At 50.0% G+C, this 19,222-nt stretch overlaps 1 protein-coding gene across 2 annotated transcripts in view; it reads right to left on the reverse strand.

The window, feature by feature from the left end:
• Afap1l2 (actin filament associated protein 1 like 2) overlaps positions 1–19,222 on the reverse strand; it is a 95,254-nt gene that overhangs the window by 20,744 nt on the left and 55,288 nt on the right. Inside the window, exons 2-6 of one of the 2 annotated variants that reach the window (XM_029472651.1) lie at positions 16,737–16,865; positions 11,044–11,118; positions 9,778–9,872; positions 4,440–4,530; positions 478–561 (exon numbers count right to left, since the gene is read on the reverse strand). In XM_029472651.1, coding sequence (XP_029328511.1) covers positions 478–561; positions 4,440–4,530; positions 9,778–9,872; positions 11,044–11,118; positions 16,737–16,865 — 474 coding nt within the window. The remainder of the gene's footprint in view (positions 1–477; positions 562–4,439; positions 4,531–9,777; positions 9,873–11,043; positions 11,119–16,736; positions 16,866–19,222) is intronic. The other variant, XM_021151564.2, reaches the window with a different exon arrangement.

The following is a 19,222-nucleotide window of genomic DNA, read 5'->3' on the forward strand; positions in this document are numbered from 1 at the left end:
TGACCCTGCATGTCCCCAGTGCCTGGTGTGTGCTTCTGAGATGACCCTGCATGTCCCCAGTGCCTGGTGTGTGCTTCTGAGATGACCCTGCATGTTTCCCGAGGAGCTCTGGTGCTGTGAGATTGCCAGAAGCTAGCTGAGATAGAAAAGCTAATCCTAGTACCAGGAGTAGCTTGGCATTTTTTAGGGCAAATATATTAATGTTGTATTTAGCCTCAGGAAGGATGACAGCCCCTGTGTTGAGTTTCCTTAGCATGGATCGATGACTTGCAGGGGTGTGGTGAGAGGAGGAATGTGCGGCAGCAGGTCCTCACCCATGTTTTCAGGTCCCACGGGTAGGAGAGTGTATGACAATGTACATGCAGGACCAGCCATGGGGACAGGAAGAAGGCAGTGGCCTCCCAGGGCATGCACCCATCTCAGAGCAGGTAACAAGCAGGAAACAAACTGGCACTCTAACTCGAGGACAAGCAGTACCCAAGGTGATCGTGGCATAAAGGACTCCTTCAGGCAACCGTGTCCATCTGGGGACTCCAGTGGGAAGATATGCTCCATAATGACCTGTGTGGTTGATGCTCAAAGGTATGGGCAGAGGAGGGGGAGAGGGGAGGGAAGAGGGAGGGAGGGAAAGTGGGAGAGAAGGGGAAGGTAGGAGAAGAGGGAAGGGGAGGATGAAGAGAGAGAGGCACAGTCTACACAAAGACTCAGATGTGATATGTGGCTGCCTACCACTAGGAGCAGTGGTTCTCAACCTGTGGGTCGTGACCCCTTTGGGGGATTGAATGACCTTTTCACAGGGGTCACCTAAGAGCACCAGAAAACATAGGCATTTAACATTATGATTCATAAGAGTAGCAAAATTATATTTATTTAGTAGCAACAAGAATAATTTTATGGTTGGGGGGTCACCATAAATGACAAACTACATTAAATGGCTGCAGCATTAGGAAGGTTGAGAACTGCTGCACCAGAGGCTACTGCTGTCTCCTCTGAGGCGTGGACTTCTCAGGAGAGGCCAAGGATGTCATTCATGAGATCTGTTCACATGACCACTAAAGGTGACCACCAGTCTTCACCAGAGGGGTGTGGACAGAATGACATGCGTCATGTCTGGGCAGTGCCTTTAAGAAATGGGCAGGCAGCCGGGCAGTGGTGGTGCACGCCTTTAATCCCAGCACTTGGGAGGCAGAGGCAGGCGGATTTCTGAGTTCGAGGCCAGCCTGGTCTACAAAGTGAGTTCCAGGACAGCTGGGGCTATACAGAGAAACCCTGTCTTGAAAAACCAAAAAGAAAAAAAAAGAAAGAAAGAAACAGGCAGGCATTTTCTAGTCCCTCTTTGCCCTGAAGGGTGGCTGAGCCAAAGATTAGAGGCGCCCAAGTATCCGTTACACGGGATCAGAAATGCCACGCTGCTCAGCGTAGAAACCAATACCTGAGAGCTACGTGTTAATGCAACTGGTCTTTTCCACCAGCATCAGGACGAAGACATCTTGGGCAAACAGAGAGACGGTAATGTCTCAAGCATGAGCGTGCAGCGTGCTCAGTTAGAGAGAGGACCCTGCTCTGTGGACAGTGCTGGGACATTACTGCTGAAGCAGGATAGAGTCCCAGCAGCTGGCCTTACCTACAAAGCTAGCACAATCTTGTTAGCTACCCAGATGGAGCAACCCTATACCTATTCACCCTTCCTTTTGCTAAGACCAGGTCACCCTGCTCAAGCAGGTGTGGGGACAGCAGACAGGAAGTGAGGGCTATTTGGCTGGCCACACAGGTAAAGGTCACAAGGATGTCCAACTTCCCAAGTTGTCCCTAGACCTCATGATGGCAGGAGAGATGGGCAGCCTTCCCACCCACTGCTTCTCTGGCCCACTCCCCGGGGTGAGTCAGAACTGACACAGTGGGAAGCCCCTGACCAGGCAGTAAGCACAGGCAGGCAGCAAACAGCAAGGGGCTGGGTGTTTCTGACCACTTGTTTGTGTGGAGTTGAAAAGTCTGCCCCTGTGTGTTTGGGAGACAGGTCCTGGCTGGCAGGGGCCACACCCAGGAGAGGAGATACATGGAGGTGCTCACTAGTGAGTCACTGTTTCTGCCTCCAGGATGCACCCAGACAGCATCGCCACACCCTTGGTTGGCTTGGGTCTGAAATCACAGCCTGGCTGTGACTCCCCAGCACCTCACTGGCACCGTGGGCTGAGGTGAAGCTCATCTGCCCACAGTGCCAACCGCTTATAATACCCTGGGCCCTGACAAGCCCTCGCCTCCTACGCGGTTCCTGGGACTGGAGTTCCATAGGTTAAAAAGGAAGAGAAAAGCCCAAGTCACGGCTCCAGGTCCCAACTCATTCTAGCCCTCTTGTTGAAGAAGTGTGCAAGGCTCACCCGCTTCAGCCAAGTTCGTCCCCACCACCGGGCACCCACCCTCACCTTCGACATCTGCAAAGCGCTGTGTGGCTACAGAGCATCCTCACAAAGGAGAGGCTGAGGAGATGCTAATCTCGATGGTGCTGCCCTGGAGGGACATTGATCCACGACTTGTCCCTGGTGTGGTGCTACTGAGAGACTCTGGAACATTGAGAGTTTTGGGGGTGCTGGAGAGATGGCTTGGTGGCTAACTGCACTTGCTGATTTTACAGAGGACACAGGTTTGGTTCTGATCACCCACAGGCTGGTCACAGCTACCTGTAACTCTAATCCCAGGGGGGCTCTGGCGCCCTTTTCTGGCTTCCTTGGATACGAGGCACAAACATGTACAGGCAGAACACTCATACAGATAAAACATAAACAGGTTCCTTACTTTAAAAAAAAAAAAAAAAAGCTCAGATCAAACAGTGAGGCCTTGTCAGAGGCCGTTGGTACTGAGGTATCCTCCAAGGGGACCATAGGATCGCTCCCAATCCTGCTTTTGCTTGTTGGCTTTGAGGTGATCACGTTGCACGTGGCCTCTTACCGTCCCAATGCAGCCTAGAGCAATGTATCTGCCCAGTCTTGGACCTGAGGCCCTAAACTTGTGGCCCTAAAGTTTTCCCTTGCACCTCACAAGTTATTTATCCCAGGTACCTCATGATAGTGACAAAAGGCCAGCTTCTGTAAGCTGAGGACCTTGACCAAGAAGACTGGGATTCTGGCATTCAGCTCAGGGTGGACAGCCCATTCGCAGTATGTCCAAAACCTAAGCCAGGCCAGTCATGAGCTGCCCTGCAAAGAAAGGCTTACAGTCCCATTCCAGGAAAAAGCAAAGTCCTCAGTGTGTTCTCTCTGCAGCCCTTCCGTACGCTCCGCTCACCTCTGAACTCACCTGGCCCTGCCACAGAGGACTCTCCTCTGACTAAAGAACCCTTCTGCGTTTGCTGAAGGGACGCAGATAGAGCTGTCTCGTGGGAGACTAGGCCGGGGCCTGGCAAACACAGAAGTGGATGCTCACAGTCAGCTAGTGGATGGATCACAGCGCCCCCAATGGAGGAGCTAGAGAAAGCACTCAAGGAGCTGAAGGGATCTGCATCCCTATAGGTGAAACAACATTATGAACTAACCAGTACCCCCTGGAACTCTTGACTCTAGCTGCATATGTATCAGAAGATGGCCTAGTCAGCCATCAGTGGAAAGAGAGGCCCATTGGTCGTGCAAACTTTATATGCCCCAGGACAGGGGAACGCCAGGGCCAAGAAGTGGGAGTGGGTGGGTAGGGGAGTGGGTGGGGGAGGGTAGGGGGGACTTTTGGGATAGCATTGGAAATGCAAATGAAATAAATACCCAATAAAAAAATATGAAAAAAAAAAAAACCCTTCTGCTCTCTGCCCAGTAGAGAGCAGAAGGTTTTTTTTCTGTCCCTGTAGTTACCTGCCCGATCTTTTTCCCATAGCTTCCAACATCCTGAGGTCATAGTGTCGGTATCGGAATACCTGCTTTCCTGCAGTAAGCTGAGTCACTGTCCTGTTTTCTGCATTAATAGCCATCGCCAAACATAATCTGATATATTGTGGTCTGTGCTCCCTCCATTGGCTTCAAGTGTTCTCGTCCTGCTGGTGGGAGCTTAGTAACTGAACCCAGAAAAAGAACATGAATGCTTCCTCCGAAACTCAGCCTGACCACCACATGTATTCCCGCAGGTCCCTTAACCAGCACACCTCTCCTATGCCACCTCTTTGTGTTCAGTGCAGCAACAGCCCGTGTAAGAGGCTGGAACCCCGTGGATACAGGAAGCTGTTCCGGTAGCCATGCCCTGCCCTTCCTCACAGGCAGGCAAGGTCTGCACACTTCACGCAGACCAAAGGATGAATGCTTTGCATGGCCGGTTCTCAGTGAGGTCATTTCCTGTGTCTTGTCACTCACTGTGCCTGCCTCTGCTTAAGAGCCCGAGGTGAGCCTGTCACCAGATCACGAGTCAGCAGCAGCCTGTGGGCTATAGCAGTTAGACCCTCTGGGCCAGCCCCTCGGACATACCAGTGATGGATCTGTCAAATGGCTCAGCTTCTTCATAGTAGCCCTCAGGGGACTCGATCTTTGGAACGGTGGGCTGTTTCCTCTCTGGAATCTGTAGCACAGACAGACAAAGCCAACAGCTTCAGATGGAGCATACTGGAAGCAACTAGGATTAACCCTTCATGCGGGGAGAGGGAGAACCCCAGGCTTTATGCTATGTGACCGGCTGTTATGGTCCTCTCATGGGGTGTCATGGTTACGTCTTCCAGGATAGGTAGAGCCTGGCAGTGAGCTAAGTCCACGCCTGCTGTTCTCAATTCTGAGTTTCTCTGGGGTTCTGAACCTGCTTCAGCCTTACCAGTTCTTCTGTCTGGTAGCACAGCCCACATCTGCCATACGATAAAAGAGACCAGCAAGGACTAGCTCCTTCATTAAGGATCACCTAGGGGGAGGCCTTCCTTGTAAAGAGCCACACCCAAATCTTCAAGAGAAGGAAGGCCTTTCTCTCTTCCAGCCCCTCCGTATTCTGGGCATTCACTCAGAACCAAACCAGATTCCTCAAAGCTCAAACCTTGAGACCACTGTTCTCAGCTCCCTGTGATGTCTGGGTACACAGGAGACTGAGAACCACAACCTCCACCACAGATCTCACTGCTTCTCACCCAGAAGAACACGGGCTCGTACTCCCCCTCACAGACTGTGTTCTGCCTCTCCCGAGCAGTGTGCCGGGAGCACTCCAGCACCCCAGCGGCAAGGCAGACAAGCAGCCTGAGAGGACATGTGACCGTAGATGGTTGGGCTCGTGGGGTGGTTTGAATAAGGAATGGCTCCTACAGACTCATGTGTTTGCATGCTTGACCTAGAGGAAGTGGTTCTATTAGGAGGTGTGGCCTCATTGGAGTGGGTATGGTCTTGTTGGAGAAGGTGTAGTCTTGCTGGAGAAGGTGTGGCCTTGTTGGAGTAAGTGTGGCCTCATTGGAGGAGGTGTGTCACTGTGGAGGTGGGCTTTGAGGTCTCGTATATGCTCAAGCTATTCCCAGTGTGTCAGTCTCCTGTTGCCTACAGAATAAGATGTAGAACTCTCAGCTCCTTCCCCAGTACCATGTCTGCCTGCACACCACCATGTTCCCAGCCATGACCCAAGTCATGGACTGAACCTCTGAAACGATAAGCCAGCCCCAATTAAATGTTTTCCTTTATAAGACTTGCTGAGGTCATGGTGTCTCTTCACAGCAATAGAAACCTACATACAATTTGTTTAGGCTGTAGTATAAAAAAAAACAAAGCAGAAATGTCCGTCACTTGCAAAACACAGAGGTTTAAACTGTGCTGGGCAACATGAAGTGTTCGGTAAATGTCTGTATTTACTAGCCTAAAGAAAAAAATATAAAAACAGCAAAGTTCCACGTGTATGTCCTATAATCCCAGACACAGTGACATCATTAGATACTGAAGGACAGAGACGCTAAAGTCTTAGGACTAAGGAAGAAGAGCCACTCTGTTAAGTATCAGCACCATAAGGTCCACTGTGTTAAGCACCAGCATCAAGATGCAAAGATTATGCCGGGCGTGGTGGCGCACGCCTTTAATCCCAGCACTTGGGAGGCAGAGGCAGGCGGATTTCTGAGTTCAAGGCCAGCCTGGTCTACAAAGTGAGTTCCAGGACAGCCAGGGCTACACAGAGAAACCCTGTCTCAAAAAAACAAAACAAACAAAAAAACAAAAAAAAACCAAAACAAACAAAAAAAAAAGATGCAAAGATTATGATTGTCCTGGATGGTTTTATATCAACTTGACACAAGCTAGAGTTATCTGAGAGGAGGGAATCTCCGCTGAGACAGTGCCTCCATAAGACCCCAGCTATATGGCATTTTCTTATCAGTGATCAGTGGGGGAGGCCCCAGCCCACTGTGAGTGGTCCTTTCCCTGGGCTGTTGGTTCTGGGTGCTATAAGAAAGCAGGCTGAGCAAGCCATGATGAGCAAGCCCATAAGCAGCACCCCTCCATGGCCTCTGCATCAACTCCTGCCTCCAGGCTCCTGCCCTGTTTAAGTTCCCATCCTGACTTCTTTCAATGGTGAACAGAAATATGGAAGTATAAGCCAAATAATCCTTGCCTCCTCAACTTGCTTTCTGGTTCACAGCGTCTCTTCACAGCAACAGTAACCCGAAGACGGTAAAATCATTAACCAAAGATGCAGGAGATTGGATTTCAGTGCTGAAATAACCAGCTATCAGAGGAAGAGACAAGGAAGAAGCCACTGTGAGCTGCAGGATTTACCAAGAGCCACAGTTCTGCTTGTTCTCCAAAGGGCCAGCCGGCAAATATTTTAGGAATCTATGGCCCCTTGGGGTCTCTTATCTCAGCTACTCACTCCTAAGCTCCATGGTCCTAGATGGCCCAAGGCAGTCGTACAACCTTCCCTGGGGAACAACCCACTGTGGAAAACTCTGGGGCCACACTGACCGCGAAAATGCCATGTCAGCTGCTTCCCTACCAGGAACTCCATTGAGATCAGTGCTAATGTCATGGTCAGGCCTTAGGAGGCGTGTGGGGGAGGGGTGGCGCTTGCCAAGATGGTACAGTGGCCAGCGGACATCTGTTTCTCTTGCAGTGACCGCAGCACCTGGCTGTGCAGCCTACAGCCTGGAAAGACTTAAGCTGTGAGTCACTGTCCACACCCACAAGTTTGCTCCAGATCCTTGGCTGTCCTCCACGGCTGGAAGGACCTGTTCTGACTATGGGGACTACAGTGAGGACCTTGCCACCAGAGATGAGTTAGGGATGAGCTGACGAGCATCCCAAGGCCAGGACAAGGACCACCATCCTGGCCCAGACACAGGCATTATGGATCCAATATTTGGGTGAAAGTTTCCCCATAGCACACTGATCATGTAGAGTCAGGAGAGGGAGGAGGGAATCTCTGTCTGAGGAAGGCTGGATGGAACTGCCATGAGATCTTCCTGGGAGGCATAGGCAGCCATGACTCTTGTGTTTCCTCGTCCTGATCCACTTGACCCTGCTCCTCTGGAAACACGGGACTAAGACTTTTACTGCTTTGGGCAGAGTAGGAAGGCTTGAGGGGCCCCGAGCATGGGCATGCATGTGCGGGTGGGAAAGAGAGGGCCTGGGGAGCAGAGACCACCCTTCCTCACCCCACATCTGGAATCACTGGAGGGCAGTAGCGGGTGCCTAGGAAAAATCTTGGAAGGCCTTAGACATGCCATACCCTTCTAGCAAAGAAAGTCCATCTGGTAGAGGGAGGGCCCTGTACTGTAATGTCAGCTGGTGCTGCTGGAACGGTCCCCAGGCCTGGAGTCTGTCCACAGGACAATTACCACGCCTCGGAAAGGCTCCTGAGACTGAACTATTCTTGGGCAGTGACAATGTCTCCATCTCGAGCACCGACTTTCACTCAGACAGGCCTGAGCCGCCCCATCACAGTCAGAGCAGGAAGGATGAAGCAGGAGAGGACCATGTCTACCCTGCCCTTTGCCCTCATATGGAGACCCTTCAATCTTCATGCTGGGTAATGCCGTGAATCCCAGAGGCTTCTGGGTCCACTGGACTGGATTCTTTAGAACTATGACCAAAGCCCAGGCTCTCGGCCTGTGCTTTATATACTGTGTTTATGGGACACAGATCTCTAGAATAGTTAAAGACTCAGTGCCAGGAGAACTCTGCCTATTGAATATATCATCCCCCCTTGCATTGACCCAGGAGTATCTGGCTCGGTAGGTGGCATTTCACATCAGCAAAATCATGCCCAGCTCAAGAGTTATCTTAAAAGAGGGAACAACAGGGCCAGGCGGTGGTGGCGCACGCCTTTAATCCCAGCACTCAGGAGGCAGAGGCAGGCGGATTTCTGAGTTCGAGGCCAGCCTGGTCTACAAAGTGAGTTCTAGGACAGTCAGGGGCTACACAGAGGAACTCTGTCTTGAGAAAAGAAAAAAGAGAGGGGACAACAATTGAGAAAATGTTTTTGTAAGATAGGCCTGTAGTCACGTATGTAGGGCATTTTCTTGATTAGTGCTTGATGTAGGAGGGCCCGGGGCCATTGTAGGAGGTGCCACTCCGGGCCTGTGGCCTTAGATGGTGTAGGTAAGCAATACTGGACAAATCAGGGGGAGAAAGCCAGTAAGCAATACTTTTCCTGGCTTCCGCTTCAGTCCCCGCCTCTAGACTTCTGCTTTAAGCTGCTGTCTTGACTTTCCTCAGTGATGGAGCTGAAATAAACTCTTTCCTCCCCAAGTCACCTTTGATTCCAGTGTCAACCACAGCAACAGAAGCCTAATATACCCAAAATGTAAACACTGTGACTCATCTCACCAAAGCTTGCCTTAGTGTGGCAGAGACAGCGGTTTTTTTTATAAGCGTAACCCATTGAATGTGACCATCTGGTCAGACAGATGCCAGCATAGCTGTCACTTAAACACCAAGGAACAAACTGGGCGTGGTGGTCAAGCCTTTCATCTCAGCACTCAGGCGGCAGGTGTATCTCTGAGTTTGAGGCCAGCCTGGCCTACAAACTGAGCTCTCTATGGCCTGCTTGGTACACGGGGTATGAGGTGGTTGGTGAAAGTCGCTCTTCTTATCCTTTGGAGCTTATATCTGATGAAGGAGATGAACAAGGAAACAGCTATGTCAGAAGCGGCAAGGGACAGCAGCTCAACAGAGGCAGAACAGGAGTAAGTGGCCTCGTCATCATTCAGGTCAGGAGAAGAGGACAAGCCAGTAGCCCAGAAAGTACAAAGACCCTGAGGCAGAACCCATCCCAGCGGCAGGGGGGCAGTGAGTGAAAACCCAGTCTGAGGAGGCTGCACTGCCGCTGTTGGTGGGGAGTGAAGCCTGGGGACCATGTTTGGAACAGGAAGTCTATTTCTAAGCTTTACTTGACTTTTTGGTGGGCTTCAAGTATGAGGTACAGTGTGGTACACATTCCTTTTTCTCTTCTGTGTATTTGAGGTAACGTCTCACTGTTAGGCCACGCTGACCTGGAACTTACCATGTCATTCAGGCCAGCTTTAAACTCATGGAGATCCTCCTGCCTCAGCCTCCTGAGTGCTGGGATCAGAGGCATGAACCACCACACCTGTTTGGAAGGTCACAGACACAGGAACTGCTGACCAGAACTGTTTATGGCCCTGCAGTGTTAGGTACAAGGTGACCCTTGACAAAGGCACTTGAGAAAGGCTCCCCAGGCCCGTGGCTCTGAGCACCTGGAGTGTCCTGGTCAGGTTTCCTGTGTTCTGACTTCCTCCTCCTGTGTCCTGCATGCGGACTGTGCTCGAAATGGGTCAGAGGCTAGGCAGACAGACAGGCAGACAGCCATGATCAAGTGGCCTGGCCTGACACTCACCATCTTGGGCGGAGGGAGGTCTGGAAGGCTCTTCTGAGGGGCTGAGGAATGCTGGCTGGGCTCCCCATTGGTCAGTGGACCCTGCTCCTCGGGAACTGTGGGCAGCAAGAGGAGAAGGCTTTGGTGAAGAGAGGCAGGTCCTCATTACCCAGGAATGTCTGCTCACTTGTCCGGTCCCTCTCCCTGTATTCTATTTGAGCAGGTGTTAATTACCCAGGCAGGCCATCCCTCCAGCCAAAGTTGTTTTTTCCCCCTCCAGGAATAGGACATAGCAGTGACCAGCCCTATGTGGATTCCTCAGAAGTAACCAGCATGGGGTTTCTGGAAGGCTCTGCTGCCCTCCTCTAACTCCCCTGTTTTCAAAAATGGCCCAGCCACAGAGCTTCAGTGAGTGGGGCAGCGGTTTGACAGCCACTATATCGAGCCGCACAAAGCACCAACCTAGGGATTGTGGTTCTTTCCGCCCACCGTTTGCCCAGAAGGCAAGTGACCCTGGGCAGAGTGGCCACTGGCACTCCAACCTCATGAGTGTCTCAGCTCCTGACTTGATGGGGGCAGGGGAGCGTGGGGAAGAGGCGTGGACACCACACCAAAGGAGAATAGGTCAACCAGCCTAGCAAGACAGCGCAGGCTTATTGATGTCTCAAAGGCAATTCTTTCTCAGGACATGGCTGAGGCTTTGGGAGAATCTCTTCCCACCCCTCTCTAAGTTTGGGAATTAGAGAAAGCTTTCTTGGGGCCCCCTGATGCTGAATGTTCTTAACATGGTGGGCCAGACACACACCAGAGGTTTTAAAAGTATGAGTTTTCAGCAGAGGGTAAGGTGCCAGAGACAAGGCCCTTGTCGAGGAGAGAACCCACGCTGCCTGAGAGTACCCTGAGAGCTTCATCTTTCAACACTACAGTTGCTGACACGACCATTTCTTCCCCCTCCTCCCAAGCAGACTTTCACCCAGAGAGGCAGGGCTGGAACCGTGGGATCAGCTCTCCTTAGAATGTCTGAATTACGACTTCCTCTTCCTGCAATGATGCTGGGAAAAGCCAAGAGATTTTAGGGACAGATTTCTCCACCAATAGACAAGAAGGTGGTGGCCCCATTGAAACATCCAAAAATATATAAACCCAAAAATACCATTAACCAAAATGTGGATTCCAAAAATAAGCCCCAGGGCCTGTCTGAGAACTATTGGGAGGGGCGAGGAAGATGGGCGAGGCTTTGGCTCCTTTGTCTGAAGCCAGGCAGCCCGGCTCGAAGGTCCCCCATACCTTTGTCTGGAGATGCTGAGCTCTGTTCCCTGTTGACTGACACTTTGTTCATGTAAATATACTCCTCATCAGAACCTGCAGAAGGAAAGACAGGGAAGATGTGGCTTCATGTGACTTGGTGCCTCCAGAAAGAGACAGCATCCACCTAAGGTGTTTTCATATGCTCAGGACCAGGGAGGACACTTGGCAGGGTTTGGCGAGATGGCTCCGTGACCCAGAGCACTTGCAGTGCCTGCAGAGGACCAGGGTTCCATCCTCAGTGCCCACAGGAGACTCTCAACTGCCAGTGACTGCAGTCCTAGGGGATCTGCTGCCCTCTTCTGGCCTCTGCGGGCATCAGGTGTGCAGGTGATATACATAGATACACACACAGGCAAAGCACCCATAGGTGTGAAATAAAATTAAATGATTATGGAAAAGGAGCAGTTAGGATTTCAAGCTGAATAAAGACTTAGTCCTAGGGACAGGTGGCAGACTTCTAGTGTAGAAACAGCAAGGTGCTGGCTGTTGGCTCTACTACCCTGGGGTTGGGGAGTGGAGGAGGGAAGGCTGGAGGAGGAGGAAGGCTTCGGGATCAGAATGGGTAAAGGGTAAAGGGTAAAGGGTAAAGGGTAAAGGGTAAAGGGCAAAGGGCAAAGGGCAAAGGGAAGGGCATTCATCCATCTCTCAAAGGGCTACAGCACATCCCACAAACTAAAGATGTCTCTGGATCCCCTTGGCACTGTGTACTAGTTCCTATCTGCCTTTCTCATCCTGACATGAACCATCACAGTGGACTAAAATCAGAAGTGTCTAGATTAAAGCAAACCTCACCGAGGGCCTGGTAAAACCCTCCCAAAGCCCAGGGTGGAGATGGGAGGTCAGCTTCGACTAGGGGAGAAGGGGTGGCTGAGTGAATAAATCATCCCAGGACAAGAAGGCAGGGAGCACCAGCCCTCTGCTCAGTCCTGAAGACAAGTGTGTAGTAATACAATCATGCCCTCCTTTAAATTGCTAGTCTCTATATAGGTCAGGTCACTGCTCTGGTTGGTGCCTGCTGGCAGAGAGGAGACAGCCTCCTGCTACATGCCTGGTTCTTAGCCTCTCTACCCCCATCCTTGGCGGCTACCTAGGAAACTCTCCATGGCTTGTCCTCTTTCTCGAAGTCCCTTGATGGTCCCTCTGTGGCCTTAATTTGCATTTCCTAGCAACACATAGCCAGTAAATTCCTGTGGTTAGACAGTGTTCCTGAGCCAACAGATCCAATGCAAACCTTTGCCAAAGGATCCAGTTTTCAAAAACAGTCTCTTCTGTTTATGGCCATAGACTGCTGACTGTGACCTGAAAAGAAGCTTAGGAACCTGGAGGGGATCGCTTCTCGGCCTTTTGGCTAAGATCAAGTGTAGGAACCTGGAGGGTCCAGGAGAGGGAGGCCAGATGAGCCCTCAGCTATCAGCCTCGGCAGCGCTATCTCAGTGTCTGGCCATGCTGGGACCTTAAGCAATATTGCCCCATCCCCAGATATCTCAGTTAATGTGATAGGGGTTGATCATCTTAGGGACCAGCTAGGGAGAAGTGAGAGATGGTTTGCCAAGCTCTGCTATGAGCAGCAACCTCTGGAAAGAACATCTCACCTCTGTGCCTCAGTTGTCCTATCTGCTCAGATGGAAAGTGATAGAGGTAGAAGCCTGCTTGCTTTGACCGAACAGAACTCAAATTTAGTGAATATGGAAAAAGTAAGATTAGCCTTTGGCTAACAAAGATTAGAGGCAAGCGACGCAAAGGCTGGGGATACAGCAATGGCAAAGCAGACCACGGCACCTCAAGTTCAGACGCTTCGCCAGCGCTCTGCAGGAGCAAATGGCTTACCAGAGACTGTAAATAGAGTCATGCTGGCCTTGATTTTGAGGACAAGTTTACATCAACCCATCCTTCTTTCTAGCACGTCCACTGTCCTGAGGGTAAGTCCCAGCACATAAGTAGAAATTTACATGAAGTTCATTGTAATATTGCCTTCGGTCATTGATGTTATTTGTTGTTTTATCGTATAATTGTAATTGTATTCCATTGTAATACTGGTTGTGTTATTCGCTACAACTGAAAAGCCTACTGACAGGGGAGAAGGGGACCGGTCATCTGCAGAGAGTGGCCCTTCTCACAGAACTGGGGTCAGGTAGGAGGAAAGTCTAAACATTTTGGCTACAGTCGGCTGGGCAGAGCACGTAAAGTGCCTCTTGTGAGAGGGACAATGGCTGGAACACCCTGGAGACAGGGAACACAGGAGGCATGTTTCTCACTGGCAAAGGCATGGCATAGCAGACTGCTAAGTCTCTGTTAGAAGAACATTCAATCCATGTCCTACTATCAGCCACAAACACAGGGGCCTACTGGCTAAAAATTAAAACACAGAAAAGCCAGATAGGGTGCTGGAGAGATGGCTCGGTGGTTAAGAGCACTGACTGCTCTTCTGAAGGTCCTGAGTTCAAATCCCAGCAACCACATGGTGGCTCGCAACCATCTGAAATGAGATCTGACACCCTCTTCTGGTGTGTCTGAAGACCGCTACAGTGTACTTACATAATAAATAAATCTTTAAAAAAAAAAAAAAGAAAAGCCAGATAGATGATTCCATTTGAAAATTATGAAAACATTCACATAGGTGCACACACATGTACACACATGTACACATGGGCACATGTACATATGCATATATACATACATGCACACACATGCACACACATGAACATACACACACAGACTCTCACACTGCACCCAACATGTGAGGACCACAATCTATCTTGAAGGGAGCAGAGTAGCCGCCTCCCCTTCACGGCTGGAGAGTGGGCTGAGTCTGCAGAGATGCATGGTGAGGCAGGGAGGTCAGGAGGAAGACAGATGCTACAATGGGTGGGGGTGTAGTAGGATTCGATCTTGAGTGGCAAGTTTAATCCAGTGAGACAGACTGGGGAAGAAGGGGAACACAATGGTTAGGTCTGCCTACTCTGGCTCCAACACTCTCAACTTGGGACCTCTGGTTGGGTGACTTGCCAAGCCCTGGTCCCTTCATTGGTAAATGCCACACCACCAACCTCCTCACAAATATTGAGATAAGGATTAAACGACATAATCCGAGGCCCTGTGCACATCCACATGGTCCTAGGCACAGTTAGTACCATCTGTGTTAATTCTTTATGGTTTAAGCAGTGTAGGGAGGACCACAAGGCAAAGTTCTCAGATATGCGTAGCAGCAACTGATACATGAGTATCACCCCTGAGAATTTCAAGAGGTGGTCAGGAGCCTCAATATGGCTGAACACATCCATCAGAGGTCTTGGGGATCTCGGGAGGTACCCCCGATCCCCAAGACCCAGATCCCCATAGCTCCCCACCATCAATCTGTAGCAGAGGATGAATAGGAAAAGTCTGAGAGAGCAAAGGCTACCCCACAGGGAACTGTGCAGCATGCTAAGCCCAAAGGGATCCCAAAGGCCAGGACACAGGCACCAAGAGCCACAGGTCAGACAGGTGATGACAGGCTTCCTCACACGGCTGTCTTTATAAGACATTACAGTGTTGCATCTTTAAAGGTCTGGGATCCTGCTGTTTGAAGGGTTCCATCAATGAGTCCTCTGTGAGGTGATTCATTCCTTTCCAGCCTTCCCTCTTTGTACTGTGCATCCCCTCTGCTTCCCACCAGCGCTTCTTTGATGTGCAGTCTGGGCACACACTGCTACAGAGGAGGAGCCTGGGAACCATGGGTGAGTGACCGGGTGAGGGGAAAGGCAAGCTCTTGATGATAGGGAGTGGCTAGCCAGCGTGGTTCCTCCAGAAGGGAAGGCCTGCAGGAATCTAGAAACACTTCAGCTTACCACATCTCTGCTCTGCAGGGAGAACACACTTGCTACCAGAAGCAAACAAGGATAGAGAGACCCCAAAAAGCAGCCCGTGAGATTCAGGCTAGATTCAGGGATCTGTCCAGATTGTGACAGTTGGAACAGGTACACTCTTCCCTTCCCTGGCAGGGACAGTGGCCACTCCTGCCAAGAGGCAGATGGACCTGGTGCCCTCTGATGTCCCCATACAGCCTGCTTACTCACAAACGCCAGACATAAAAATCAACTATACTCAGCTGTCAGCAGTTCACGAGGGTTTTCTTATAAAAGCAATTCTGAATTTGCTAGAAATGAAGCCATCTGACCAGAAGAATTATACAGGAGTATTCAGAGACCGCCAAGCCTTGCAGCCAAAACACGTGAACATTGTAGCACCTAAGCAGACAACAAGAAGTACATACTCCAGCGATGAAACGAACAAGGTAGCAGTGCACCCACAGCTCCCGCGAGTCTCCAGGGGAAGTCGCGGTACACACAGTATGATGGCATTTACACACAGTTCCAGAACAGGAACCGTCTTAGGTGAGAGAAACCAGCGCAATGCCTGCCTCGCTCGGAGTAGAGATAAAAGGGAGATTACAGGAAACAGGGCAAGACTGAATTTAAGAAAAACAGCATATGTATATGCATATGCATATGCATGTGGGGGCCAGAGGTCAACTAGAAATCTTGGTCTTTAATTGCTTTTAGCCTTTTGCTGTAAATGTCTATGTGTGTGTGCGAGTCTTTATTTACACGTGCATGTGCACACATGTGTCTGTGTGCGTGTGAGTATCAGCTCACCTGGGCAGATACACATGAAGGCCAGAGGTTGAGACTGAAGATCTTTCTCAATTGCTTCCCCACCTAATTTTCTTGGCCGGCACCCCGTGGAAATGTGGCCATCTCCACCTCCTCGTGGAAATGAATACAGTCGCGTGCTGCAGTGCCTGGCTTCGTGGGTGCCGGGGATCGATCGCAGGACTTTAGAATCTTGTGCTGTAAGGACTGACTGACTGAGCCAGCTTCCCAGCCCATCAGATGACAGGAGTATCTTGTTTAGCTTTAGATAGGGGTTACTCTGGTGTCTACAATGATCAAAAGTCTCTGGATTTCATACTTATGGTCTGTGTGCCTTATTGTATGTTAATTGTACTATAAAATGGTGGAAGATTATGAACTCGTGTTTCTGTAGCCACTAACCTTAAAGGTATATTTTCTTCTCCCCTCGGGCTATAGAATGCTAGACAACTTATTTAAACTCCATGGTCTGAGTCCCCTGTGGGAACAGCACCAACTGCTCAGGGTTGTCTTGAAGGTCATACAGTTCATACAGGTACAGTCTCCTGGACCAGAACACAAAGAAGCCCTCGATATTCATAACAACTTCCTGTCTCTTCTCTTTTAACCAGTAGGGAGAGGGCTTTGAACATAATACCCCGCTTAAATTACCACTTGCCAGCCGATGTGTGGTGTGAAGTGTTTTGAGGGTTTCCAGCCAAATCAGGTTAGCAGGTACCACTGTTAGGAGCTAAACTGTGTCTCCCTGACCCCCTCCATCCTGCTTCATACATTGAATGCTAAACTCCAGGGTCCCCAGAATTTTTATTTGGGCATGGAGCCTAAAACTGAGGTTACCAGGGTGATCCCTAGTTGAAGAAAGATGGAAGACACAGACACACACACAGAGGTGGCTGTGTGAGAACACGCCAGGGACAAAGTCCTCAGGAAGAGCCAGCCCTGCCCACTCCTTGCTCTCAGGTAGCTGATCTCTGGAAGTGTGAGAGGAAAGCTCACGCTGGACGCTGGATGGACTGCCTGAGGCCCCAGGCCCATACTTACTGCTGCTCTTGGTGTAAAGCCGCAGGAGCTCCGACAGGCCGCTCTTCTTCAGCACGGCTGCGCTGCTCAGGTTCTCCTGGTCGAGGACCTTAAGGAAGTCGTCCAGCTCTGTCAGCAGCTGCTCCAGGGCTAGAGATGAACACAGGAGAATGAGTTTAGTGAACGCTTCCCTGCAGACCCAGTAGAAAGGGGCTCCTCCTGAGAGGCCTGGGAGAAACACTGGCTTGGGAAGGTTATTCTCAGCTTCAGGGTCTTGGTGGGAGAAATACACACCCTTGAGTTTAAGATAGACAATCTCAAAGGGAGCCACAGGCCTACCCGTTGCTAAAGGAGTGATGGTGGCCTGGCTGGCCCAATATTCTGAGGGTGTCACCTCCTTTTCCTATGTCTGACTTCACAGAGTTAACAAGGAGAAGAAAACACCCTCCAAAGGCCTTTGCTGCCTGCTGAGCTATGGCCGGGGCAATGCTTATCACTCTGTCTTTCTCTCCAAAGGACACTGGTCTTGCAACTTCATCTTCTCAAGTCATTTAAATAGATACTTTTAAAAAAAGATCCTTCCGTCAAACCAAATACTCTTGTTTTGCTAAAGGAACATAGTAATAAAATGACTCCTAATAACATTCTGTTACAACCACAGATCAGTGCCTCAGTCCACCACCATCAGAGGCGCTTCTGCCTGCAGGAGATGGGAGGTCATTCAGAGCCCCAGTTGGACAGATGGACAGAGTACAGACAGTGAGAGATTTTGGAGCACTTGGTCCTAAATGGGGTACCTACTTCAAACCTCCCCCATTAGGGCTCAGGGAGCTACGGTGAAGAGGAGGCGGAAAGACTATAAGATCCAGATGGATGACTCCAAGGAAACAGCATCTTCCAGACACAAGACCGATAGACATTGGCACTCATAGCCCCTATGGTAGCATTCCCGAGCCTGTCCGGGGCCAAGCCAGACAGAGTCTCAATGCTGAGAGGGAGAAGCAAACACAAGCTCCCATCCCTAACCAAGACAACCTTTTCCCTTTGCAGCAGTTTTCTCTAACGGAGTCTCATTGGGTATATTAGCCACACTTAGAGGCAGGCCCCACATTCAGCACTAGAGAACCAACTCAACATGAACTCAGTGGTGCTTTTGCAGATTTGGGGGGGGGGTTGGGGGGGGTCTCACTGCTTTGCTAGGGCATGTTCTAACTTACCGGACTCTTGCTTGTATGTTGTGGTTTCTGTTTTTGTGTTTTTATGGGATGTGTTCACGGGAATGCACACATGTGTCTGTGTGTTTCTCTGTGTGTGTGTGTCTGTGTATTTCTCTGTGTGTGTGTCTGTGTGTTTCTCTGTGTGTGTGTGTGTGTATGTGTGTCTGTGTATTTCTCTGTGTGTGTATCTGTGTGTTTCTCTCTGTGTGTGTCTGTGTATTTCTCTGTGTGTGTGTCTGTGTGTTTCTCTCTGTGTGTGTATGTGTGTGTCTGTGTTTCTGTGTGTGTGTATTTCTCTGTGTGTGTGTCTGTGTTTCTGTGTGTGTATGTGTGTGTCTGTGTATTTCTCTCTGTGTGTGTATGTGTGTGTCTGTGTATTTCTCTCTGTGTGTGTGTGTGTGTCTGTGTGTGTTTCTCTGTGTGTGTCTGTGTGTGTGTATGTGTGTGTCTGTGTATTTCTCTGTGTGTGTGTGTTTCTCTGTGTGTGTGTCTGTGTATTTCTCTGTGTGTGTGTGTTTCTCTGTGTGTGTGTGTATGTGTGTGTGTCTGTGTGTGTCTGTGTATGTGTGTGTGTGTCTGTGTGTGTCTGTGTATGTGTGTCTGTGTATTTCTCTGTGTGTGTTTCTCTGTGTGTGTATCTGTGTATTTCTCTGTGTGTGTGTGTTTCTCTGTGTGTGTGTGTATGTGTGTGTGTCTGTGTGTGTGTGTGTGTGTCTGTGTATGTATGTGTGTGTGTCTGTGTATGTGTGTGTGTGTCTGTGTGTGTGTGTCTGTGTGTGCCTATGTGTGTGAGTCTTCTTGTGCTTTTTATCTGTTTTTAATTCTGGTGTTGTTTTTTGTCTGTTTCTTTTCTGTAGAGAGAGTAGAAGGCGGCATAGATTTGGATGTATGGGGAAGTGTGAGGACCCAGGAGGAGATGAAGGGAAACCATGATCAGAATATATTATGTGAAAAAAATGTTTTCAATTAAAAGGGGGCTAAGAAGAGTTCTTCCTCCACTGAAATGCTGGACTCCAAGGCTGATTCCTGTGTGGATACATAGCCCTCTAAAATACAAACCTGTTCATGGATGTCTGCAAAAGAGCTTTTCCTGCTTGTCATGCTGACTGGAGCTGCCTGTGGCTCTGTGTGTGTGTGTGTGTGTGTGTACCCACAAAATGTCCAGTATTTACTGACTAAATGGGAGAATGAAAGAAAACAAACCCACTCACGTCCTATGTAACAAAAGCTCTCCACGGGTTCTGGGTCAGAACTGACGGGAAGCCACTGACAACCTGGCATGTCCCACCT

The sequence above is a fragment of the Mus caroli genome, chromosome 19, assembly GCF_900094665.2.
Source record: "Mus caroli chromosome 19, CAROLI_EIJ_v1.1, whole genome shotgun sequence".
Classification (NCBI taxonomy): Eukaryota; Metazoa; Chordata; class Mammalia; order Rodentia; family Muridae; genus Mus; species Mus caroli.